This window comes from Equus caballus, chromosome 29, assembly GCF_041296265.1.
Source record: "Equus caballus isolate H_3958 breed thoroughbred chromosome 29, TB-T2T, whole genome shotgun sequence".
In the NCBI taxonomy this organism is placed as follows: domain Eukaryota; kingdom Metazoa; phylum Chordata; class Mammalia; order Perissodactyla; family Equidae; genus Equus; species Equus caballus.
Window position 1 is genome coordinate 37,645,309 of NC_091712.1, and position 26,477 is coordinate 37,671,785.

At 42.0% G+C, this 26,477-nt stretch overlaps 1 protein-coding gene and 2 long non-coding RNA genes across 5 annotated transcripts in view; 2 read left to right on the forward strand and 1 right to left on the reverse strand.

The window, feature by feature from the left end:
* Positions 1-12,135, forward strand: LOC106782745 (uncharacterized). Its single transcript, XR_001380051.3, has 4 exons — positions 1-75; positions 4,465-4,688; positions 10,296-10,882; positions 11,909-12,135. It is a non-coding gene; the product is annotated as an uncharacterized lncRNA (long non-coding RNA).
* ATP5F1C (ATP synthase F1 subunit gamma) overlaps positions 12,124-26,477 on the reverse strand; it is an 18,064-nt gene continuing 3,710 nt past the window's right edge. The window contains exons 2-10 of one of the 3 annotated variants that reach the window (XM_005606935.4): positions 21,888-21,922; positions 21,244-21,375; positions 18,621-18,825; positions 17,913-18,056; positions 17,724-17,788; positions 16,368-16,523; positions 15,819-15,915; positions 12,889-12,925; positions 12,124-12,270 (exon numbers count right to left, since the gene is read on the reverse strand). In XM_005606935.4, coding sequence (XP_005606992.1) covers positions 12,919-12,925; positions 15,819-15,915; positions 16,368-16,523; positions 17,724-17,788; positions 17,913-18,056; positions 18,621-18,825; positions 21,244-21,375; positions 21,888-21,922 — 841 coding nt within the window. In that variant the 3' untranslated portion in view covers positions 12,124-12,270; positions 12,889-12,918. Of the gene's footprint in view, positions 12,271-12,888; positions 12,926-15,814; positions 15,916-16,367; positions 16,524-17,723; positions 17,789-17,912; positions 18,057-18,620; positions 18,826-21,243; positions 21,376-21,887; positions 21,923-26,477 lie in introns of those variants that run through there. The other 2 variants (XM_005606936.4, XM_001499861.7) reach the window with 2 other exon arrangements.
* LOC138921344 (uncharacterized) lies at positions 12,430-19,263 on the forward strand. Its single transcript, XR_011433857.1, has 2 exons — positions 12,430-12,564; positions 18,342-19,263. It is a non-coding gene; the product is annotated as an uncharacterized lncRNA (long non-coding RNA).

A 26,477-nucleotide genomic window follows, 5' to 3' on the forward strand; every position in this document is an offset into this window, starting at 1 on the left:
ATCGACTCTCGGGTCTGGACGGAGGCGGGAAGCGGCTGTGCAGAGCGCAGGTGGCGGATGCGCCCCGGGAGGCAGGTGCCTGGGGCCTTCCCGGGGGGCGCGCACGTGCAGAGGGTGGGAGACGGACCTGTCGGTGGTTGAGGGGCGAAAGAGGGAGCCAGAACATGATGCTGAGATGGGCTGTTGGAAGTGGGAACCTGGGAGAGGCTGCGAGTTCAGGGGCACGATTTGGGGCGTGGGAACTTGTGTTCCCCCAAACGCAGATCTGACCCGGTCTTGCTTCTGCTTAAAACAAACAAGCAAAAAAATTGAGCTGCTTACCACTGTATAGATTATATCAAGTCTAAGTTGTTCAGTATGTCCTTCAGAGCGCGGGGACTAGGGTCAGGCAAGGAATGCACTGGCCTCTGCGAAATTTATAGGGACACCAGAAAACTCAATCAAGATCAGTGTTCTAATGCAATATTTTTAAAAAACAAAAATCCAGACCACTGCTAAAAAAAATCCTACCTCACCTCACTTTAATCCCAGCCCTGGTTCCAATAAAACTTTATTTGCAAAAATAGGTGTGCCAGTAGGCCGAGGTTTACCGGTTTTGCCAGTCATCAACACTGATCTGTCAAAGGAAGAGAGAACTCAGTTGCCTACAGAAGCCAAACAAGTACCTTTAGTCCATGAGTGTACCAGGAGCTGTTGCCTACTCCAGAGCTTTCTTTCAGCCCCAGCCAAGTGTTGCCAGATCTTTCCAATTTGCCAGAAATGAGGATTTTGTGATAAATACCTAAATTTTTAAATATTGGGAATACATTTTTAAAGTTTTAATTTGCAAGCCAAACTACTCCCATGGTTAAGCCAGAATCAGCCTGTGGATAGTAAGGGTGTAATAGCTGATCTGCTTGGTTTCTTTTTTTCTGTTGTTTTTTTTTTTTTGAGGAAGATTAGCCCTGAGCTAACTACTGCCAATCCTCCTCTTTTTGCTGAGGAAGACTGGCCCTGAGCTAACATCCATGCCCATCTTCCTCTACTTTATACATGGGACACCTACCACAGTATGACTTTTGCCAAGCAGTGCCGTGTCCGCACCTGGGATCAGAACTGGCAAACTCTGGGCCGCGGAGAAGCAGAACGTGCAAACTTAACCACTGCACCACTGGGCCGGCCCCTACTTGGTTTCTTAAATAGACCATTTTGTGCCCAAAGTGCCAGGTGGCAACTATAGCTAATATTTCAGTGGGACTCCTGCTGTGTCCCCTGGCAAAAGCATTCCTGGGCCCGACCCGGTGGCCTAGTGGTTAAGTTTGGCATGCTCCACTTTGGTGGCCTGGGTTCTGTTCCTGGGCGTGGACCTCCACTGCTTGTCTATCAGTGGCAATGCTGTGGTGGTGGCTGACATACAACATAGAGGAAGATCGGCAACAGATGTTAGCTCAGGGTGAATCTTCCTCAGCAAAAAAGAAAGAAAGAAAGCATTCCCCGTTTTGGAAGTCAGAAGTATCAACCTAGAGAACTGAGAGTTGCAGGGACAAGAACAATTTCCCAGATGGGTCACTGGGAGTGATGGTAAGTGAGGAAACTCCAGCTTCCACCCCAAGTTATTTACCTTTCAGGAACCCAGCACCATAGACAAGTCATTGACTTTAAGTGTATGCAGCCTCCTGTGGGACTGCACCCCGTCCTCATAAGATACTGCTTGCGAGCTGGTGTTTGAGCTGCGTTCCAAGGCCATTCCATTGCTGTGCCAGGCTGACCGCTTCCGAGTGGTGTGGTTATGTAGTATGACAAGAAGATGTCACAATCATGTGCCCACTCCCAACCTCCTTTGTTGTAAAATAGATTCCTTGGTCTGACGCGACGTGATATGGCCCACCGGTACATCAAACGCCATGAGCAGGAAGTAAGTCCAGCCGCCATAACAAAATACCACACACCGGGGTGCTTAAACAACAGACAGTTATTTTCTTGCAGTTCTGGAGACCGGAAGTCCCAGACTGAGGTGTAGGCAGAATTGATTCCTCTGAGGCCTCTTTCCTTGGCTTGCAGACAGCTGCCCTCTTGTTCCCTCTTCGCATCATCTTTGTGCACTCTCTCTCTGTGTCCTAATCTCTTCTTATAAAGACACCAATCAGGGGCCAGCCCAGTGGTGTAGTGGTTAAGTTTACACACTCCACTTCCGCAGCCCAGGGTTCGTGGGTTCAGATCCTGGGCATGGACTTACACATCACTCATCAAGCCGTGCTGTGGCAATGACCCACATACAAAATAGAGGACATTGGCACAGAAGTTAGCTCAGCGACAATCTTCCTCAAGGAAAAAGAGGAAGATTGGCAACAGATGTTAGCTTAGGGCCAATCTTCCTCACCAAAAAAAAAAAAAAAAAAGAGGCACCAATCAGATTGGATTAGGGCCCACCCTAACAGGCTTATTTTAATTTAATTACCTCTTTAAAGGCCCTCTCTCCAAATACAGTCACATTCTGAGATACTGGGGGTTGGGGTTTCACCTATGAATTTGGGGGACACAGTTCATTGCATAACAAGGAGTCACCGTGTTGGTCTCTGTGGCAGGCAAGTGGGTTTGACACTGCCTGATGCTCTGCCCGTCAGGAGGGTTTCCCCTCCCTGCTCTCTTCCTGGGCCACACGGAGTGAAGCTATGGCAACAGTCGCAGTCCATTTTTGACTTGGGTCTTCATGCTGAGCCAATTCACCCATGAACTGAGCTTGGCTTTGTGTCCTCCCCAGTCTGCTGGTCATAGGAACCCCCATGCAGCCACTGGTCTGAAGTGAGGGAGACTGGTGGTGCAACATTAATGGTGGCCGCTGGGGCCTGGCCTCCCTTCTCATGAGCTTGCATGTGCCCTCCCAGCCCTGCTCATGATGGGTCCTGACGTACCACTTTTGTCTTCAGATGGATTGTTGCTAGGCTTGACTTTTCACCTAGGTCTAACAGAAGCCAGCTCACAATGGGCAGTCCTGGCTTCATAGTTCAGTAGTGTCCCATGGTCAGACAGTCCGTCTCTACTGGGGCCCACTAGCATGGCAGGAGCTGGTTTTCAAAAGGTGTAATTCTCCACTGCGTGTCATGGCTTTACTCTGGAACCTAGGGATCTGCGATGCTACTTACGCATTAGAGTTGCTATCACCTCTACGTGGAGTATTTTCCCATGATGGATACCTCTAATAACATAGGACTACCAGGTCATACGGCCCAAGCAGGAGGGAAGCTCGCACCACTGCCTGAATCTGCTCCAGAACCCTTTTCTACTCTGGGCCCCAACTCAAAATTGGCACCTTTCAAGCCATCAGTATATGTTAAGAGCAGAATTCCCAGGTGTGGAATATTCTGCTTCTGAAACCCAAAGACGCCTACCAGGCATTATGCTTCCTTCTTCATCGTGGAAGGTACAAGATGCAATAACTTACCATTTGCAAGAGATGTGCCAGCATGCCCCAGACTACTGGACCCTAAAAGTCTTAACTGATATGGCGGGCCCCTGAATCTTTGTAGCGTTTATCTCCCACCCTCCAGAATGCATGTATCTTGCCGTGACCTTTTGTGTACTAGCCACTTCTTACTTCTCCAGTCTGATTAGCATGATCACATCAATATAGTGGGCCAGTGTAGTTTTGTGAGTGGTCCAGCCAGTCCAAATCTCTTCAGAGGCTATGATGACAGAGCGTGTGAGAATTAACATAGCTCTAGGGCCAGACCAAGATGTATACTGTTGTCTCTTCCAAGCGAATATCAACTATTTCTGATCTTCTCTCCTGACTGGGTTAGAAAAGACTGCTTTCAACAATCAGTGGCCGTGTGTCATGTGCCTGAGACCATGTTTATCTGTTCTAGCAAAGATGCCACATCTGATACACCATCTGCGATTGGGGTTCTTACTTGGTTGAGTTTATAGTAGTACACTCTGAAGATAAATCAAGTTACATCAAAAATAGTTCATGTTTGCAGGGGCCAAACTGTCAGATGATATGAAGAGAGAATGGGGACCACTGCCCCTCATTCTGTAGGTCTTTAACAGTGTGACTGGTTTCTGCCTTCCCCCTCCCAGAGCTGGAGGGCCAATCTCCAAAGCTTGTGCTCAGCCTTCCTACTACCATAGTTCTAACCCTACAGGCCAGGGAGCCAGGTGGGGATTGTGCCAGCTTCCCCATATGTGTGTTCTAATTACACATTTGGAATCAAGGAATTGACCCCTGAGTGGGTCCATAAACCTGGAGGACCCAGCGTGAATTGGGCCAAGGCTCCATTTATTACTTGGCCTCAAATGCCCTCACTTTAACTGGGGGCCCATGATGACTCTGCATCTCCTGGTTTCATTCTCAACTCAGCCCCTGTGTTCAGGGGTCTTCAGAATGAGTATTCCCTTTCTCCAGTGGATGGTCACCTAAGTAAGTGGCTGTTGGTTCTGCAGAAGGAGTGGGGGAATCATTATCCTCTCCATTTGGTGTTGCAGAGTTCTTCCTCTTGAAGACTCAAGAGTTTCAGTCTGAAAACTGGCCCAGACCCAGACATTGGACAAGGGATCATGGCTGGATATTGGAGCGACTGCCCTCAGCCTCCTAATCACCCATCCTTGGATTATTTTGATTGTACAGATTGAGTAGCCCACTTGTTGGCTGCCCATCTGTTTCACCCCGGGGATCCCTTGTTCTGTGAACTGTCTCCAAAACTCACCAGGTGAGCCTGCTCCCCTCTGACTTGTCTTATCATGATTGCGTTCACCTGGCTTCTGACTCGCAAGCAGTTAAGCACTACCACCTGGCCTCTATTATTTTAGGGTCCCATCATCCCCATATTTCTTGCCCATCTGAACACTGATTCATTGTGCCAGCTTGTTTCCACTGCTATTCCACCCCAGTTCACCACTGGTCAACGTTTTACAACCTTCACTGTCAGGAACTACTTACTACCTTGTGCTGGGGGCTTTTTGTGCTCCACCTACCACATGGCCAACCAGGTGGCTGATCCAGCTCCCAAATCCCTTCCAGTTTCTTGATATCTTCTCCCTCGAGCCCTTCCAGTATGAACTGTCCCAAGTTGGGCTCTGCAGGGAGCAGTGTCTGAGATGGAGAGTAACCTGCAGAGGGGTGCCCTTGGGATCACCAGCTGGGGAAGGGAAGGGATGAAAAGGAAGTGTAAGTGAGCATAAGCGAGGCCATCTTGTTACGCTGAATGGCCCCAGCCCCTCCTCGGTGTGACTACTCGCTGCTCTGCACGTACTCTAAAAAATTCACGTGCTTTCCTGATTTATGGCCTCTGCTTACGTATGTACTCCATCATAGCTAGATACATTAAAACTTTCTTCTATAACTTTCTCTCCAGGAACAGGCTGACCACAGGCAGGAAACACACCTATAAGGTATCCATCACAGCTGACAGAAGGAGGGAACAATAAAAGACCCTGGAGTCCATCATGCCTTAAGGGAATCCCCTCCTTACTGTCCATTTTCCCTATAAAACTGCCTCAAGATTCCGTAATTTTTGAAGATGGTTTTTTTGAGACATTAGCCTGCCATCTTTCCAATTATGCGGGCTAATTGAATGAAAACTTCCTTCCTCCATCCCTGACTTGTCATGATTAATTGGCTCAGATCATGGTGAGCAGAACGAGCCCACTGCTTGGTATCAGACGTGGCGCTAGGGGAGGGAGATGTTTGGCGCTGCCGACCCTCAAGGAAGACCTCGGCACCCCAGAGAGCTGTCCAGCTGGGGTGGCCCTTCCGAGTCGTGGTAAATGCAGGCAAGGGGGCCTGGCCTTTATACTCCCATACTGATCAGGCTGGATGTGGGCTTCCAGGAGGGGGCCATGATCTTGGGCAAGGCAGTCTTCAGTGGAGGCAGTTCCAAAGAAGGTTGACAGCTGAGGGGGCCGTGGCTGACAGCATTCCCAGCAGCTGGGGGAATGTGTCCTTCAGTCCTGCTGAAGGGTCATCCAGGAGGCACATCACAGCTCCCGCTACACCACAGTACCATTATCTCATGCAGCAAACTCAAGACTGATACAATAATATTATCCAATAAAAAGTGCATATTCAGATTTTTCCCATTGTCCCCAGATGCCTCATAGCTTTTTAATTTTTTTAATCCAGGATCTAATCAAGAACCACTCATTGCATTTAGTTGTCCTGTCTTTCTAATCTCTTCTAATAAGATCAATCCCCCCTGATTGATGGTGTGGCCTTTTTGGTTTGGTTTTTGGTCTTTTGTGACATTTATATTTTTGCAGTATAGGACAGTTATCTCATGGGATGTCTCATAATCTTTGTCTGTTTCACGTTGAACAACTTTGGCAAGAATACTCCTAACACAGGTGGTCTGCCCTCCCTGCTGTATAACATCAGGAGTTAGTTTGTCCCACGATTGGTGACAAAGTTTGGTCACTTGTAGAGGTGGTATCTGCCTGATCTCTCCATTGTAAGGTCTCCTTTTTTGTTTTACTTTGAAATTAATAAGTAAACTGTAAGGTGATACTTTGAGACTGTAAACAACCTGCTTCTCTACAACCCGTCACCCCAGTGGTTTTGGGAGCATCCATTTCTGATCTCTTATTGAATCCGTTATTACACTGCTGGTTACAAAGTGGCGATTTTTCTAATTCTATCATTTTTTTCTACATTTATTAGACATTCTATAAAGTTCCCTCGCTTTTGTAAAATTTTTTTATTGTGGTAACATTGGTTTATAACATTATATAAATTTCAGGTGTACATCCGTATATTTCGATTTCTGTGTGGACTATATCGTGTTCACCACCCAGAGACCAATTACAGTCTATCATTACACACATGTACCTAATCACCCCTTTCACTTTCCTCCCTCCCCGTTCCCTTCTGGTAACCAACAATCCAATCTCTGTTTCTATGTGATTGTTTGTTGTTGTTTTTATCTTCTATTTATGAGTGAGATCATAATGGTATTTGAATTTCTCCCTCTGACTTATTTCGCTTAGCATAATACCCTCAAGGTCCATCCATGTTGTCACAAATGGCTGGATTTCATCATTTCTTATGGCTGAGTAGTATTCCATTGTGTATATATACCACATCTTCTTTATTCATTCATCCTTTGATGGGCACCTAGGTTGCTTCCAAGCCTCGGCTATTGTGAATAATGCTGCGATGAACATAGGGGTGCATGTATCTTTACACATTCGTGTTTTCATCTTCTTTGGATAAATACCAAGCAGTGGAATAGCTGGATCATATGGTAGATCTATTCTTAATTTTTTGAGGAATCTCCATACTGTTTTCCATAGTGGCTGCACTAGTTTGCACTCCTACCAGCAGTGTATGAGGGCTCCCTTCTCTCCACATCCTCTCCAACACTTGTTTCCTGTCTTGTCAATTACAGCCATTGTGACAGGAGCCCTCACTTCTTCTAGTATGACATTAGTATGTGGTCAGGGATTCTTTTTTATTTGATGAGTTATAATCCCTCACTCTCATTATTCTTTTGATGTTTAAATTGTCCCATATTTGGCCAGTGGGAGCCCTTTCAAGCCAGCTGGTGTGTTCTGACATGCCACCATCATCCACTGAGTGTTTTCTGACGTTGTGGCACAGGATTTTCCAGGCTCACTTTGTGCGTGCCCTGCCCTAGACTGGGAATTTGCCATCTCTCTGAGGGGCTCCATGTCTTCTTAGCGAGGAATAGTATTTAGAAGCCAAGATATGAGTGCCAGCTGACCTTCATTATTACAGGGGTATCATTGCTTCAGGGGCCATTTAGTGAACAGAATTAGAAAATAGGAATATTTTAAAAGTCTCAAGTCCATCCTGAGGCCTCTGATTCAGATCTACAACTGTATATTCCTTACCTCCTCCCATTTTATCGTTGTATCTCCCTTTTCCCAAAGTGAGAACCCTGGTTTCAATTATATCAAATATTTGCTTTATCCTGTAATGCCTTTGCCTGGTTTTCAAGTGTTTGTTCTCTTTTCATATGATTCACTCCGCTGTTTTTCATGATTCGTTATATAAAGATGACTCCCTAGTCTAACACTTCACCCCAGATTTTCACCGAGTTTCAGACTAGTGTAACCAACTGCATCTAATGAACAACTAAGGTCTGTTTGGACATCCTCTATATCACTCACGTTTAATTAATGTTTAATGGATGTCCAAGACTAAAATCCTCACCCTCTCTTTTTCGCTGTACACTGTGGAAGGGCAGGAACTGAGTTCCTCTTATTCCCTGATAAATCTCCAATATATATCGTACCCCGCAGGTAGTCAGTGCTCCATAAATAAATGCCTTTTAGGACAATTCGTCTTGCATTAGTGTATACAATGGACTACAGCACAACTCCATGAGTGTACTAAAACCGCTGAATTGTACACTTTAAAAGGGTGAATTTTACAGCATGTGAGTTGTATCTCAATAAGATGTTATTTTTAAAAAGGGAATAGATTAGAGGTGAGATACTGTGGCGGCAAGGAAGCGAGAACCTGAGGCCGGTGCTGCAGCCATGGAGACAGAGCAGCTGATTCCCTAACAGCAGTGAGGGTCAGCCGGTCTGTAGACATGCCAGTAGGACACAAGATCTGTGGACTGAGCTTTCTTCTTGAGAGCAGAGCTCTGGCTCACCCTATAAGCCCTGACGCCTGCCATTGCATCCTGGTGGATGAAGAAAGGAACGGAGAGCAACGTGGAAGTGCTGGGCGCTGGGGTGAAGCCCTCAGTGCAAAGAGGGGGTGTCTAGCTGAGAACCGGGCGCCCCAACTGCAGCAATGGCGTCACTTTTTATTCAGTCGGTGTTGGCAGGAGCTCAGTAACTGCACAATTTTCAAGCTTAGAGAGTTTCCAATAATAATAAAGTTTCTGAAAGTTGCAAATATTCATACTAAAGCAGTAAGAGAAACAAAGGTTCACGAAGAGCAAACTGTTAGAAAACAGGAGTTGTAACAATGGAAACTCAATCCTGGCATGTTAAAATGCACTTTACGCACTATCCAGGTGTTCTCATAAACTAGGATAGCGGTTTAGGTTATGTAATGAAACTTACTAACGCAAACATTTATCATTCATTGTACTAATGCTGTTATGCCATTTAGCAAAAGGAGGGGATGTAACTTGGGGAAAAACGTCAAGCTTACTTTTCAAGACTCCTTTCTGCGTATCTAAACTGCAGAATGTGGTGTGCTCATAATCTCGCCCCAGTAGTGTAATTTCTACTGTTGGTCACTGGTCCTTCAGGACTCAGCTTAGATATCACTTCCTCCAGGCTGGACAGCCTTCTCAGTCCCCCTGCCTCTCCGCAAACTGTCTCTCCTCTGTGCTCACCAGTTATGACCCTTATCCCGTTTTGTCATTATTTGCTTGTTTTCGCTCCAGACTGGTAAGCTCCTAGGGGGAAGTGTTTTAATGATTATCATTGCAGCTTCAGATTTCGAGAGTGCTCACACATAGGAGAGCATCAATAAATGCTGTTGAACTGATGATCACTTTTATATGGATCAGGCAACATTTAATCACAGACACGGCACTCACCCTGTGTCAGATTCTAAGTATTTTGCAAATGTTAACTCATTTAATCCTCATAACCCTCTGAGTAAATACTATTTTAATCTCCATGTTATAGATAAGACTGAAAAGATTAAGTAACTAGCCCAAGGTCACACAGCTGGGAAGAGCTGAGGTGGGATTCCCACCCGGACAGTTCACTCCCAAGTCTGTGCTCTTAACCACTGCTCTAGGCACAGAAAACTATCTTCCCTGTGTGTGGTTGGTAAAGCAAATCAAATCATTGCTTAGTTTTATTTCTCCAGACCCTATGCTGGGGATGTGAGAAAGCAGAGGAAGAGAAATGCAAAACTTCTAAAACTGCCATTTCCCCACGTTGGGTATTGTCTTTATATATGGCTAATCAGATGGTATTTAAAAAATAAAAAAGTTGATAGTGCATCGTTATCCAACAGCAGTTACACAAATTTCCCTAGTTTTAAGTTGCAGCATGAATGATAAAAGAGTTGATGTCACAAATATGCAAAGAACTTGTCTGCAACGAGAAAAAGATAAAATCTCAATAAAAAATGGGCAATGAATGGTCGACTGTTGTATTGTTAAAGATTCAAGACAGTTTTAGATAGTAGGGGGAATCTGTCTCATAGTTAGCCAAGTTTACAGTCTTTTGGAGAGCAATTTGGCAGTGTCTGTTGAATTTTTAAATGTACATAGTTTGTCATCAATTCCACTTCTAATAATTCAGTCTACAGAAGTATTCATACAAGTCTGCAAAGACTTGCCCAAGGATGCCCATTCACGATCATCTCTGTGACATTTCAGAGCAACGCAGGTGGAGACCCACAAGCTTTCAGAGATCGTCACAAAGGTTCAGAAATCAAATGGCTCCAAGGCATTTTAAGTCACATGGAGGCCAGAAGAGAATGAAACAAGTGCCTTCAAAACTCAGAAGCAAAACCAATGTCTAACCTAGAATCTATACCCAAGCAAACCATCACTTAAATGTCATAGAACAGACATTTTAAGATATGCAAAGTTTACCTCCCATGTACCTGCAGGAAGTATACCACTGAAATAACAGGGGGAAACGTGTGACACAGGAAATGAAAGGCAAAGGGAAGCCTGAGGAAGGCGAAGAGAAAACCCAGCACAGCCGTGCACCCGACAGAGCACAACCAGTGGGGGCTGGAACACCCACACTCCCGAGACAGATGGAGGGCTGGGTGGCCCCCACGCCTCTTGTCCCCTCTTCCGAACCTGGGACAGTATGCCATGGTCAGCCTGACAGATTATTTTACTCAGGCTGACGGTGCTTAAATTCCTGCTTTTCCTCCTACTATGCTGTCTGGAACACACAGTTCACCCTCACAGAAGTGTTCTGCCATCTTGGAAACTGGAGGTGGGCCAAGGTAAGTTTAGAAGCAAAACAAACCCACAGAGCACCCTGTCCCTTGCCAACATTCCTGAAAGGTACCTGGTCCTTGGTTCACACAGCACTCTGCCGAGGCCTAGCTGCTGGCCAGCTGTTTCTCACAGCCTCATTCACTGACCACCCACAAGCGGCTCCTGTAAGATTTCAGGGAAGCTAGAAAACGACCCTGAGATTCTGTTCAGTTTATCTTCTCCTGGCAGCCTTCTTACAGTAGCAGTACTGCTCTTTACAGGTCTGTGCTTGCTCATCAATTTTTATATTACTCACTCTTCATTTCTATCAATATAGCTGTTGGTAAAATAATAAAATCTTTGAAGAATTCTAAATACATGTATTTATTTAATGGTTTTTAAAAGTCAAGAGTAAGATACATCGAAGTGTTAAGTGAGGATGAGCTTTACATGTTTTATATTTTTATACTTCTGTAGCCTGTAGTCCTTTTGGAATTTATATTATTACTTTTGTAACAAAAAAAACTGAGTTCCCTATTTCAAATAAATACGAAAAAAACTGACATTTTGGCCTGGCCAACTTGGTTGCATGTAACAGCCCTGGCACCCCATCTTGATGGTTATCCACATGTGGGTATGGAGCGAGTATTGTGCTGAAAGGGTGCCCAGGGCTTGGAAAGGTATTCACAAATTTATTTAGAGTAAGTGTATGTCTGGACTTCTCCATCCTGTCTATGAGAAACAGACAGGGACTCCAATAGCATGTTTCCTCCATTGTGCTGGCTGTTCTTTGAAGGTGCAAAAGGATGGGAGCCTGGGCCGAGGTTGTGACCTGTTGCCTCTTCCTTCCACCCCGACCCCAAAGAGGACAGGCTTTTTAAGTTTGTAAGGATCTATAAAATCAGAAGAGCCCCTTCCATTATCTTCTTACCAAAAAACTTTAATAGGAGCAAGTTAATATTTTTAAATGTTTTAACATCTCATTTTGAAAACTTAACTGTTGTTTTTTTTTTTCAGATTTTTATTTTATTTTTTCCTTTTTCTCCCCAAAGCCCCCCGGTACATAGTTGTATATTCTTCGTTGTGGGTCCTTCTAGTTGTGGCATGTGGGACGCTGCCTCAGCGTGGTTTGATGAGCAGTGCCACGTCTGCGCCCAGGATTCGAACCAACGAAACACTGGGCCGCCTGCAGCGGAGCGCGCGAACTTAACCACTCGGCCACGGGGCCAGCCCCATCTGTTGTTCTTATATAATAAGAAGAGACTGATTTTTTTTTATGGTAAGTTGTTTATTGTAAGATAATTTACAAATATCTTGCTGTCTTTAGTAATTTAAACAATGGACCAACAATTTCTTCTGACAGGACAGCAGTAACTTAAAAACAAAATCAGCCGGCTGAATTTTCCTTCTTTACCTGAAAAATACAGAACAAATAAAAATCAAACACTATTTTTTTGGGAAAGGATGTCAGGAGATAATAAATATTTCCGTGGGGTTTAAGGAACCGACTTTACATAATAAAATGTTACTCTACACTAGTGGTTCTCGAGTTTTGGTCTGGGGACTCTTTCATGGGGTCTGTGAGGGCAAAAGTATTTTCATAAGAATGATAGCTGCCTGTTTTTATTTTCATTCTCAAGAGTATACGGTGCAGTTTTCCAGAGTCTACATGACGTGCTCTATCAGAACAGAAGGAATACAGAAACAGGTGAGCATCTGGCTCTCTTTCCTTAGGTCAGACATCAAGGGGTCCGGAGACCCTAAGTCTGAGAACCACCCCTCTTCACTAGGCTATATTTAATATTTCAAAATAATGCCAATTCTCTAAGTTTATTTACTAAATCTAAGGGGAAAAAAAGCCCCCCAGCGTTACCCCTATGCTCCCATAGTTGGCTGCTGCTAAAAACGGGCCTGGCAATCTGAATCTCTCAGAGAACCAGGTTCACTGGTGCTGGACTAGCTTCAATCATAGCTGGCTGGGTTTCTTTTCTGAAGGGGTGTGGGGCGGGTGTGTGAAGTGTTACCACTTTACCTCTCGTCTGAGGATGCAACTTGATTTTCATTACTCCCTGGTTATTGTATTAGAAGAAAAAGACAAACACAAAACAAGCCGGTCAAGAAGCAATCCATGCTAGTTAGTCATGTATAATTTCCAACTAAAAAAGTCCCTTTCCTCACCCGTTACCTTGAGTATATCACATAAATGCGTACCAAAATATTCCTTTAAAACAGATTCAATGACTGTTGTAAAAGTTACAGATTTCAATCTGGTTAGAAGCAGTAAAATCATGTTCATGCAAGTAAGCAAGACTTATGAAAGCATAATTTAAAACACCACTTTTTCTATCAATAGCATACAATATATTTTAAAATTTTAGCAACTAATACTTGGCACCTCAAATATTATGGTTTATCCATGCCTCTTATTACTAAACAGCCATAGTGTTCGTATTAAAGATGAAGGTTTTTTAACCAAAATAACGGACAGGTTACAGAGCATGCAAGTCCATTCACCTACACAGTCCAGCCTTGGGACGGCACAGCTAATTCTTTATAAAGGATTTAGACTACCTTTCCAGAAAGCGAAAACTAAATAGTCCGTTTCCAACTATTTGAATTCTCTTTAAATTCTCAGTTTGTAAGTCCCAATCTCCCTCTTCTCATTTCCCTCGATCTGACTACTTTTCAGTCAGGTTTCCCACATTCCTAACCAAGAAAGAGCCTGGTCCTCAATTCCGCAGAAGTTGTATCCTCAATTTATTTCCAGTATTCCTTTTTCAAGAGCAAAAAAAGGAGCCTTGGGTCTCTGGGTCTCACAGCCCCGGCACCTTCAGATGCAGCTCCTTCCCCCAGGCCTCCTCACACTTCCCGTCCGAGAGGAATCAGCTGAGCACTGGCAGGAGTACACGGAGCAAGGAGGATAGGGAATAATCTATGTACTTAATCCTGGTGTCAGTCCCATGTCATAGATGACAAACTGAGTGGCAGAGAGAATATCTGACCAAGTGACCAAGCTGGTCACCGGCAGGGCCACTCATCACAGCACTGTGCCCTGTGATGCCAACAGGGCAGGAGCGACCAGGCGTGGAGATGGGTTAGGTTAACAAAGTCACGTGCAGAAAGCAAAATAAGAGAAGGAAGGATGCTGAGGGATGCAAGTAACAACTACAGAAGGGTCTCGATCAGTTTTATTTGTCTCTCTCTGGCATTCTGCCCAGTTTCTATCCTTGACAGACAATACTTAAGGACCAATTTAAATGTCACCTTAGTGAAGAGCCTTTCCCTAATTCTTAAACATGGACCACGTTTTCACATACCCAATACAATGTTATTTCTCCCTCTCTGGAACTTCTACTTCTTATATACTAATGACACATCATTCATTCACTGAACAAATATTTATGGAAGAAGTATGTGCTCGTGATGGGGCTACAAAGTGACTAAGACATGGTCCCTCCCAAGCTGCGGGAGTACACACGCAAATAAAATTCCTAATAAAACAGTGTAAGTGCTATAATAAGGGGAAGCAAAGGATGCTAAAGAAGGGTAACCCACTCAAATCACGAAGGAGGGCTTCCTGGGAGAGAAGATCCCCCAGCTCAGCTAGGAGGATAAGAAGGATTCAGTCAGGTGAAGAATCAAGGGTGCCAGGGTTAGAAATGCATGGCATTTCAGGCAAACACATGTGCCCCTGGGGGAAGGTGAAAAGAGCAATGTGGCTGAAGTTCAAGGAGGTGAGCAATGGTAATGGTAGGAGGCTAGACTAGTGTATTGGTGGCCAGAAAATATGGACTTACATATATCAAGCTAAGCTGTTTCTTCAGGATTATGTAATACAGAATGGATTCTCTTTTTTTCCCTTAGCACTGTCATAAGGATTGGCAAAAGGCCAGATAGTAAATATTTTAGGCTTTCACATACTGTCTTTCTTTCAATGATCCTTTAAAAGTGTCAACCCATTCTTAGCTCCAGGCCAGTGTGCTGACCCACCTTCGACTGCAATTTCTAATACATCTAATACACTATGTCTTCCCCATGAAGGCCGTGAGCTGTTCGATGGCAAATACCGTCCCCAAGACGTCGTCAGTGTCTAGCACAGGGCCTGACACTTTAGGGGCACTCAGAAAGCATGTTCTTTATCAGGAGAGACTAAGAAGGATCTGCATTAAGTGGGCATCCAGGGGAAAGAGTCAAGGGATATTTAGAAGGTAAAATTTATAGAACTTGGTGACCAATTATAGTAGAAGATAAGAAAGAATGAGTCAAAGATAACTTACTACATATTTTATCTTTCATCACAATCATCTGCATATTTATCTTATCCTATTAGAATGTAAATGCCTTGAAAGAAAGGATTGCATCCTTGAGCACTGTGCCTAGCAGTGTATTCTGCAGAGTGGGTGTTCAATTTAATAATTTTTTAAATAGAATTCCTATTATCTTCACCCTGGTTTCAGAAACATTAACGTATCTAGACAAACAAGAAATTTTCCTGAGGAAAGTGGTATACTATCTCACAGTACTGATATAGAAACAATAATTAAAAAATTCCTGGACCCTACCACCATGCAGTGATTTACAGATTTATGTAAACCCAAACCCAGTCTTCTAAGTCACAAAGCTTGGTTTGGTTTATAATGCTTTGAGTTCCAAAGACAGATTTCATAAATGATACTGAATTATCCACATCCTATTCCTAATGCTTTAGGAAAGTGAAAGCTAGCAACACACTGATTTCTAAAAGGAAACTAAGCCTGAACGTTTCAGCTGGAACAATCAGAATGAACCAGAGGTCTCACTTTCGCCAAACCCTTCTATCTTTCACCAAATGCTTATATCCATTAAGCAAAGGATCATTTCATCTTTAACAGACAAAACAAAACTGAAAACTTTTAATGTCCAAAGCTTAAGCTAGCAGACACAGATCAGAAACAACTCTGAAGGAGATCTACAATTACTCACAGAGCTGCAGCACCAGAGATGATTTCAATCAACTCCTTCGTGATGACAGCTTGGCGGGTGCGATTGAATGTCAGAGTCAGTTTGTCAATCATCTCAGCTACAAACAAAACAAAATGATTACACAACAAAATCTAAAACTAGAAAAGAATAATTTGTTCAGTAACTTACTCCTAGACGTATGTTGCTTAATTTAAAAATAAGACATTCTGTTTCTTTTTGGGTATCAAAATCGGTCTCTCAGAAAATCTTACAAAGATATTTTTATATCTTCCATGAGATGCCTTTTCAAAGTACTCGCAAACTTACTGCCTACCAAGAAAAATATCCTGCCTTTAAGGCAGAGAATATTATTTTTCTATCTCATCAGATAAGAAAATTCAAGGAAAGAGACAGTAATTGGTCAAAAATGTCATAGAATCAGCAGAGCCCAGGACGAGGCCCCAGCTCTCCTGCTTCCTGGTCTACCGAGAGATGCTAATGTTTCTGATGCGAGGGTCTTCACGCTACTCTCAGCAACAGAACTCTGCCAAGAGACCACTGTGTGCTTACAAGCATTCTTGCTAGCGTTGTCCATGGCCGTCATCCGGGCACTCTGCTCACTCGTGGTGGATTCCTTTAGCGAATAGTAGATGATGTTGGCCAGACTGTATTCTTGGTAATTCTTCAGCACGTCAGCATCAATATCATCGTAGATACTCATGCTCTCTGTTAAAACAAGTGATATATTTCTTTGGAGTTATGTAGCTCAAAGAGTAGTTTAATCAAAAACAGCATACTAGCGTAAAAATCCTTTATCATCACAGAGCAGAAGTAAAGGTGAGGTAGGTTAAAAGACTCAGTTCTAACAGTTTCATCTATTTCCACACTGGATTATAGCAGATTTTCAGCAAACTATAATATGTAAACGAAGCATGTGATATTCCACTTTAAAGAACTTTACGACATTTCACGGTTGTGAAGTCCTCTGGACAGCATCGAGCAGAGTGCCTGGCACAAAGGCAGCAAACTCTCATTAAATGTTTTTTCAATAAAGAAATTAAGGAAAGAACTGAAACTAGTATAATGTAACAAAAATCCCAATTCTGCCATTTGATAATTGGAGAAATCTGAAAGTGTCAGGCAGGAAAATGAGAGAGAGAAAGCTTTATAAGAACATGAAAGAGTGAGAGAATTAGAGGCTGATACGAATTTTAGTAATCACGTTGCAGAAATTTAGCAGCACACTTCAAAATTCACTCATGAAGGTAAGGTGGTGAGCTAGTACAGTATTTCATCCAACTTAAGGGGCTATGGATTATAACCCCTATTTCATGTACCAATGAGAAAAAAATAACATAGCCAATTAAAAACATATGCCACTGACTGGGAGAAACATCCTAAATTCAGAGATGTTAAAATGTAAAAAAGTGTACATCTTAGAATAAAAGAAATATAATATACAAAAGGGGAAAATGCCTTAGGAAAATAAAATCAGTTCCAGAATATTGTTTCTAGGATGCTTCACTGAGCAATGATGACTTTATTCAAACAGTAAAACGAGAATTGAGTGGGTCAATGTAAATTAGTTGTGAACACTGTTCAAATCTCTATTCTAGAGCTTCTGATTGCACTGCGGTTAGGCAGAGTTCCCACACATGGACTGCAAAGCCAATTCCTAGCTAGGCTCTTCAAGCACTGAGAAAGCGTGTCTAATTATGGCCCTCAATGGATATTTATTTATTTGTTCAATTAATGAAGGAATGGAGTAAGACTGTCAAACAATGAATGGATTATGATATGGAAGCCACTAATAGATGATAATAGACACAGTCTGAAATCATTTCGCTACCACAGAGACAGGCCATCCTGACAAACGAATCTCTTCCTTCCACCTGGAAAAGCACTTGTCATACAAAAATGAATTACCAGCACTTGCAATGGTGTCGAGGGAAAAGATGGGCTTTTCTTCCGTCTTGTAGGAAATGACAGACCTAGAAATGACAAAAGCAAATATAAATTTCAAAATGATAATTTTTAAACTGTTAAGTGGACATTTACTTATTTTAAAATATGAATGTAAACATAAAAAAGCTTTGATTTCTAAATTTTTCTTGCCTGAATCGATTAAAGATGATAGATCCCTCATCAAATTCATATCCAGAATTTAATAATTCCAGGGCAATGACCGACGCATCTCCAAAAGTAGGGGGTTTTCTTCCCACTTCTTTGAATGTCACCAGAAACTGGTCAGAGTGAGTCCTAAAAGAAAATCGAGAGACCACATAAAATAGCGTAGTGGAATACGTCTCCTGAAAGAGCACAGGGAACAAGGAAAACATATTCTCACTACGGATCAAGTTTAATTCTACGGGGAGAGGGGTCTTCACTGAATTAAACTGTTCCATGGATTCTCATGATTATTCCTTCTGCGCCTGCGAGGAACTGAGGACTGATATTCAGGCCTTTCTTGTCTCGTATTTCTCTAAGCTTTTATTTCCCTCCTTCCAACCCTAATTAACACCCGTCCATTTCTGACATTTCCAGGCTGTGACAGCTCCTCGGAGTCCTCACTGGTTTTCAATGTCAATAGCTTTGGATATTCCCATTGCATTCCGTCTATGGTTTGGAAGAAGTTCAAAAGACAAGCAGAAAACAGGGGAAATCTATATATTCTAATATTTCCTGGAAAAAAATGAAACGAGAACAAAAACTTCTCTGTGAGTATAAAATAGGTAACAAAAAAAAGGACACAATGCTAAATTATCAAAGAAACTTCCATTTATTCATGCCTGCCCCTTTAAACATAATCTATATTGAAATTACCTTTGAAGTATACCCCTGATTTTATCACCAACTCCAACAATCATAACTTCTTTCCCGGCTGCTGTGAGCGTGGCCACTTCACTCTTCATCTGCTTAGCAACCGAGGAATGAATAGCACCACAAAGCCCTCGATCTGAGGACACACCAATAAGGAGGTGTTTCTTCTTGTCTTCAGGTGCCTTAATATCAGCTTTTTCATACAGAGCTTAAAAATAAACAAAAGAATTTTTAATATGCAATTTATATTAAATATAGCAATTATCTCTAATTTACAAAAGTGTTGGCTGTTTTCAAAATGATGCATTTAAATTTAGGTGGCACTTGACTGATATAATCAAAAGTGTCTCAGTACTTATTCCATTTACAATCAGGATGAAAACAGTAAAGGTTTAAATCTTTACATGACAAAAGTTCCTAAGGGCCAACTAATGGCCAATTTATCTTAAATACTGACTAAAAGAAATCTCTATTACAATTAAAAACCTTGTAAAGAGGGCAGAGGTATAGAGGTACCAATTTATCTAGATATCAGACTTGGAATGAAAATCTTCAGTATTCAACCAAAAAAGCAAGAAGCAAATATTTACTGAGCTGCTTATATAATCTGCACATCAAGCTCTAATAAAAACTATTGATGTTAAAATAATGATACGGGGCTGGCCCCGTGGGCGAGTGGTTAAGTTCGCAGGCTCCACTGCAGGCGGCCCAGTGTTTCGTTGGTTCGGATCCTGGGCGCAGACATGGCACTGCTCATCAAACCACGCTGAGGCAGCGTCCCACATGCCACAACTAGAAGGACCCACAATGAAGAATATACAACTATGTACCGGGGGGCTTTGGGGAGAAAAAGGAAAAAACAAAATCTTTAAAAAAGAAAATAATGATGCCACTTTATTTTGGGGATTACTTTAACAACCTCACTTTGTTGGTCTAGTCCTCCAAGAGGTGGAGGCCAAGAGGGGATTAAACAAACACGGACTTTACCAGGGGAAATGGATGTGAGAAAACAGGAAGGAATTCAGAAGAGCCATGCCACTACCATGCAGGTCTGACCCGGGGCAAGACGAGGGGAAGAAAGGCTGGGTGGCAGCTTCCTGGACCACTGCGCAGTGTAAGGGCAGCGCAGCAACGCTGCTGGGGAGCCCCAAGTCTCCCAAGAACACGGCTGCCTGAGGATCCTGCCTGCGCTCAGCTGCTGGCTGGGAGCACCTGTGGGAAGCAAGCCTGGGTGCAGACGCAGGACCGACTTCAGCAGCTGGTGCTCCCCGTGGTTGCAGGGTGCATCTCCATGGCTGCCACGTTCACCCGTTTCAAGAAAATTCCTGCTATTACCTTTTTCAGTACAAAGCAGTGATTCTCAAATTTCAATACCCGAGGACCTCCCATAAAAAGCAGAGAGGAGGAAATACTTCACTGCAAAGTTCAGGGGAGGGGGAGAATATTTCCTTTAAGTCTCTTTTTATGACTGTACTGCATAAAATGCCTGTTTTAAATATTTAAAATAATTACCCATTTTCTATTTAGCAATTAGTATTTCTTTTAGTTTGAAGGACTCAGAAGCCCACTGGCAGCCTTAACTTGAATTTTTAATATTTTACCACAAATACTCTAATCAGATACCTAAGCCAATTTCTTCATTAGACAATTCTGTGGCTATAGGCTTTTGGAGGAAACAAATTTATTACACTTATTCATACCAGCAAGAGAGGTGAACAGTGAAATGACTTTTCCTTTTCACATGAACAGGCTGGAGAGTAATTTACCAACCGGCATTTACGGAGCCACCCCCAAGGTGCTCAGTATTGTGCCAGGCAGGGAACGGGACACAGGAGAGCAAACGGCTGGAGCTGGAAAGGACTGCTAAACCCTAACCCAGCAGCTCTCCTCTATACCTGTCAGATGAAACTAAATATGGCATTTTCAAAGCAAGGAGCCACTTCCACTGAGGCCTAGTGCTCTATCATTTTCTCATGCAAAATTCTCTTTACCAGTATAAATGAATGTTCAAAAAAAATATGGCAGAGCACAAGAAAACTATTGCACAAGGCAATTTACATTTAATACATACATTTTCTTCAATTTAGAAATAAGCAACTTTCGCCTTCTTTGCAGTTGATGTGTAAATATTCCACTCGTGTATTCAGGAGTCATAGCCCCGACTACTCGGTCAGCTCTCCACCGCAGGGTCCCACCTTCCCACCCCGCAGTCCTAAAATATCACCGCACACCGCACAACCTAACAGGACGAAATCAAGCACCTGAGTCTGATGCACTGTTTCCAAGTTATGTTGACAGTATAATTAATGATCTGGGAACATTTCCAGAATGTTTTAGAAGTTAACATAGTTCCATACAGCGGTTAATCGATAGGTTTTGATGCCAAACCACATAGGTAAGTGACCTTGGGCAAGTGAGTTGACTTCCAGGTGCTTCAGTTTTTCTCAACTGTAAAGCAGGGGCTCTAACAGCTCCTACCCTCATAGACTTGCTGTGAAAAACGAGCACGTGTCAAATATTCCAAAACAGACCTGTCATCACACTAAGCGTTAAATAAAAGTCACGAGTGGCGATCCTCTTTATGTCAACAGCTCTTCGTGACTGGGGAATGACAGCCTTCTCTTACCCAGAGACCCTATTCCATACACTCGGGCTGGTTTCAGCTCCCTCTCAGCTCGGGCATATTTGGCTGCGGCTACCATTTTCATAGACTTGGTAATTTTCTGGATGTTTCTGATGGACTTCAGTCGCCTGGTAACTGAAAAACAGAAGTGCCGTGTTAAGAGAAAGGAGTCGTATTTTCATTTGTGAATTTATCAAAGTATTTTTCTGAACTGCAAGGTAGAATAATTAGCACTTAGACCATCAATTAACAGCATGATGCTAAACTAGGCTTAATGTTAGAACGAGCACTAATAAGGAACAAACCTAGCTGCTCCCGAGACAGGACGAGCAAGCGGAACAGCAGAGAACAGTCAATTATGCATTTAAAACATTAAAGGGAACTGAAAATGGCCTTTAACCACGTATTCCATAACATTGCTATGGAATATTTGTTATACAAACAGTACAGTTTTCTCATCATTCTACAGACAATGAATCAGAACCACCACGTGTCACCTCACACTGGTCTTTTCCAAAACAAGTTCAATGCCCCACACATAGGCTGTTAGATTCATTTTGACCAAATATACAACGTGGCATATTTTTGAAAGAATTTTTGTCAAATTTTGGTTTTTCTTAAATTGCATATTGAGATAGAGTACTTACTATCTTTCAAAGTTGCCATATTTCGAACTTGGATCCTGAGAACAAAGGTTTTAAAAATATTTTAGTTGTTTGAAAAATAGCTCCATTAGACAAGAAAAACTTTCAAAGTTAACATATTTATTTAAAGAATGCCCCTAAAGAAACAATCTATCAAATATAGGACTCGGAATGTATATATATCTTTCTAAATTCCTTAATACTGATACGAAACCCTGTACCAAAGGCCTCGTCTTATTTGACCTCACACGCAAACCTTCCACTGAAGACACAATGGCATTTACACATGCTCTACGCCTTCCCCCATACCTTTGCCCATATTGTTTCCATGACAGAAAAGTCTTTCCCCTTGTAAGGCTCTCCAAGTACACTTAAAATCAAGGTCAGCCACCTCTAAAGAGCATTCCTTGACTTTGTCAGTTCACCAAAACCTTTTCAAATAACACTTCGGGTCAATTATACATTCTAACACGACCACATGTGTGAAAAGTTCAGTTTATTTAAACTGATCCTTAACTTTTCCAACTCAATTCAATAAACATTGACTAAGTAGCTGTTATGCTCCAGGACGTGGCTTCTGACCACAAAAAGCATACTATTATCTCATAAACAAGACTCATGAAGACTTAGATTTATATAAAATTTACGTTAAATATTTTTCTGGTCTTTAAAATTAAAGTGCCAATGCATAAAAATCAAAATGATTTGACTTAAATGTAATGTTAGTGAAAGATAAACACAAGAGGACCCCCCGCCCTACTGGGGAAGACAACATGTTATCAAATAAAGACGATCTTTCAGCCCTTAAGTCCATACAGAGCACCTGTGTTGGCCCGGAACGCTCCACGGGAGCACTGAAGAGTCAGTCAATTTGTGCATAAAGAAGGAGGGTCTAAGGAGGGATCAGGACGTGGATTTGAAGCTGGAGGCGCAGGCTGGGTAATGAGTTTAAAGACGATTTTATAGGCAGCAGGGAAACAAAATGTTAACAAGCCCACAAATCAGCATAGTTTTTTAGTAAAGTATCCCAGATGGCGGTGAAAAGCACAAAATGAAATTGGAATATTGTTGACATGGAGACTGAAGAAGGGGCTGCTGACGCTTCCAGACAAGAGGAAGCAAGAACCTGGACTAGGATGTTGGTAAAGCAAAAAGAGACTAAATCTGAGAGCAAGTTCCTAAGAGTAGAAAGGAAAACAATAAGAATGACCAAAAGGTTTCTAATTTAACAACCTGAGTGGACACTGTTGTCATTAACCAAGACAGAAAAACTGGGTGGGGGTAATCTCCCTGGAAATAATGAATTTTGAATACGATATAGTTAAAAAGACCAAGGGACCAGGTGGAAATGTCCAATGGGTCTGGAAAACATGCGAGGTTTTGAGATTTGAGATACCAATTTGTAACTATTCGTAGACACGGTAGTTGATGCCAAAAAGAAAAAAAAAAAAAAAAAACAAGAAGTACAATTAGATGCAGAAGGAATACTTCCTAATTCTTTGAGGCCAGCATTACCCTAATACCAAAACCAGATAAAGACATTATAATAAATGAAAATTAGAGAACATTATCTCTCATGAACATAGATGCAAAAACCCTCAACAAAATATTAGCAAATTGAATCCAATAATGTATTAAAGAAAATTATACACCATGACCAAGTGGGATTTATTCCAGGTATGCAAGGCTGGTTCACCATTCAAAACTCAAATAATATAATCCATCATACCGAGTTAAAGAAGAAAAGTCATATGATCAATAGATACAGAAAAAGCATGTGACAAAATCTAACACTCATTCATGATAAAAATCTCACCAAATTAGGAATAGAAGAGAACTTCCCCAACTTGATAAAGAACATCTACAAAAAATTCTATGGTTTAATGGTGAGAAACTAGAAGCTTTCCCTCTAAGATTGGGAACAAGACAAAAACGTCCTCTTTGACCACTCCTATTCCTCATCGTACTGAAAGTCCTAACTAATAGGATAACAAAAGGGAATAAAAGGTGTACAGACTTGGGAAAGAAGAAATAAAGTTGTCTTTGTTCACAGATGACATGATTGTTTATGTACAAAATCTCAAAGAATAGGTAAAAAGCACCCCTGCTGGAACTAATAACCAATTATAGTAAAGTTGCAGGATACAAGGTTAGTATATACAAAAGTCAACTGCTTTATTTATACCAGCTATGAACATTAGAATTTCAAGTTAAAAAAACACCAACATGGGGGGCCAGCCCAGTGGCGCAGTGGTTAAGTTCGCACATTCCGCTTCTCGGCGGCCCGGGGTTCACCAGTTCGGATCCCGGGTGCGGACATGGCACCGCTTGGCATGCCATGCTGTGGTAGGTGTCCCACATATAAAAAGTAGAGGAAGATAGGCACGTTGCTAGCTCAGGGCCAGGCTTCCTCAGCAAAAAGAGGAGGACTGGCAGTAGTTAGCTCAGGGCTAATCTTCCTCAAAAAAAAAAGAGAAAAAACCACCAACATAGAAGTGTAGAAGTAAAAATGGCTAAGATGGTACATTACATGTTGTGTACATTTTACCACAATAAAAAGACACACACACAAAGACTTACGTATACATCTAACAAAATATGTACAAGATCTATATGAGGAAAACTACAAAACTGATGAAAGAAATTAAAGATCTAGATAATGGAGAGAGGTTCCAGATTCATGGATAGGAAGACTCAGTGCTGCTAAGATGTCAGTTCTTCCCAACTTGATCTCTAGACTGAATAACAATTCCAATCAAATGTCAGCAAGTTAGTTTGTAGATATCAATAAACTGAGTTTAACATTTATACAGAAAGGCAAAACACTCAGAATAGGTAACACAATATTGAAAAAGAAGAGCAAAGCCAGGGAACTGCCAACGTCTGATTTCAAGACTTACGATAAAGTTATAGTCATCAAGACAGTGTGGTACTGGCCAAAGAATGGACAAGTAGATCAACGGAACAGAACAGTGAGCCCAGAAATAGACCCACACAAATACAATCAACCAGGGGCCAGCAGTGTGCTCTGCTTCAGTGGCCCAGGGTTTTGCCGGTTTGGATCCTGGATGTGGCCCTAACACCGCTCATCAAGCCATGCTGAGGCAGTGACTCACATAGCAGAACTACAAGCACCTACAACTAGGATATACAACTATGTCCTGGGGGGCTTTGAGGAGAATAAAAATAAATAAATAAATAAATAAATAAGAAGATTGGCAACAGATGTCAACTCAGGGTCAATCTTTAAAAAAAAAATAGTCTGATGTTTGATAAAGGAGCAGAGGTAACTGAATGGAGAAAGCATACTCTTTTCTACCAAATGGTGTGGGAACATTGGACATCCTTATGCAAAATTAATCTGAACAATGATCCTACATCTTTCACAAAAATTAACTCAAAATGAATCATGGATTTAAATATAACACACAAAACTATAAAACTTCTACAGGATACCACAGGAGGAAATCTAGGTGCCTTGGGTTTGGCTATGAGTTTTTAGATAAAACACCAAAAGGATGATCCATAAAAAAAAACTGATAAGCTAGACTTTATTGGTTTTAAAAACCCCTGCTCTGCAGAAGACACACTTAAGAGAATGAAAACACAAGCCACACGGTGGGAAAAATATATATCTGATAAAGGACTGTTATCCAAAATACAGAAAGAACTCTTAAAACTCGACAATAAGAAAACAAACACCACAAGTTAAAATGAGCAAAAGATAACATGTACCTCACCAAAGAAGATATACAGATGGCAAGTAAGCATATAAAAAGATGCTCGACATCCATGTCATTAGGGAATTGCAAATTAACACAATGAGATATCACTACAAACCTATAAGAATGCCTAAAATTTTAAAGAATACCAAACGATGACAATGATGTGGAGCACCAGGAACTCTCAGCGATTGACAGTGGGAATGCACAATGGTACGGCTACTTTGGAAGATGGTCTGGCAGTTTGCTACACACCTAAAGACAGTCTTAATACATGATCCAGCAGCATGGTCCTAGGAATTTACCCAACGGAGCTGAAAACATGTCTAGACAAAAACCTGCACATGAATGTTTACAGCAGCTTTATTCACGATTGCTAAAACTGGAAGCCACCAAGATGTCCTTCAATATGCGAATGAATGGATAAACAAACTGGTACATCCATTCAATGGAGTATTACGCACTCAGCAATAAAAATAAATGAGCTATCAAGCTACAAAAAGACATGGAGGTGCCTTAACTGCATATTGCTAAGCAAAAGCCGCCAATCTGAAAAGGCTATACACTGTCTCATTCCAACTATATGACATTCCAGAAAAGACAAACTATACCAAGAGTAAAAAGATCAGTGCTTGCCAGGCTTTTGGGGAAGAGATTTTTAGGGCAATGAAACTATTCTGTATGACACTGTAATGGAAAATACATGTCATTACGCATTTGTCAAAACCCATAGGACTGTATACCAAAAGAGGGACCTTAATGAAACTATGCACATTAGTTAATAATGTATCAATACTGGTTCATTAATTGTAGTACATATACCACACCAACGCAAGATTCTAACTGGGGAAACTGTCCAGAGAGGGTGTGG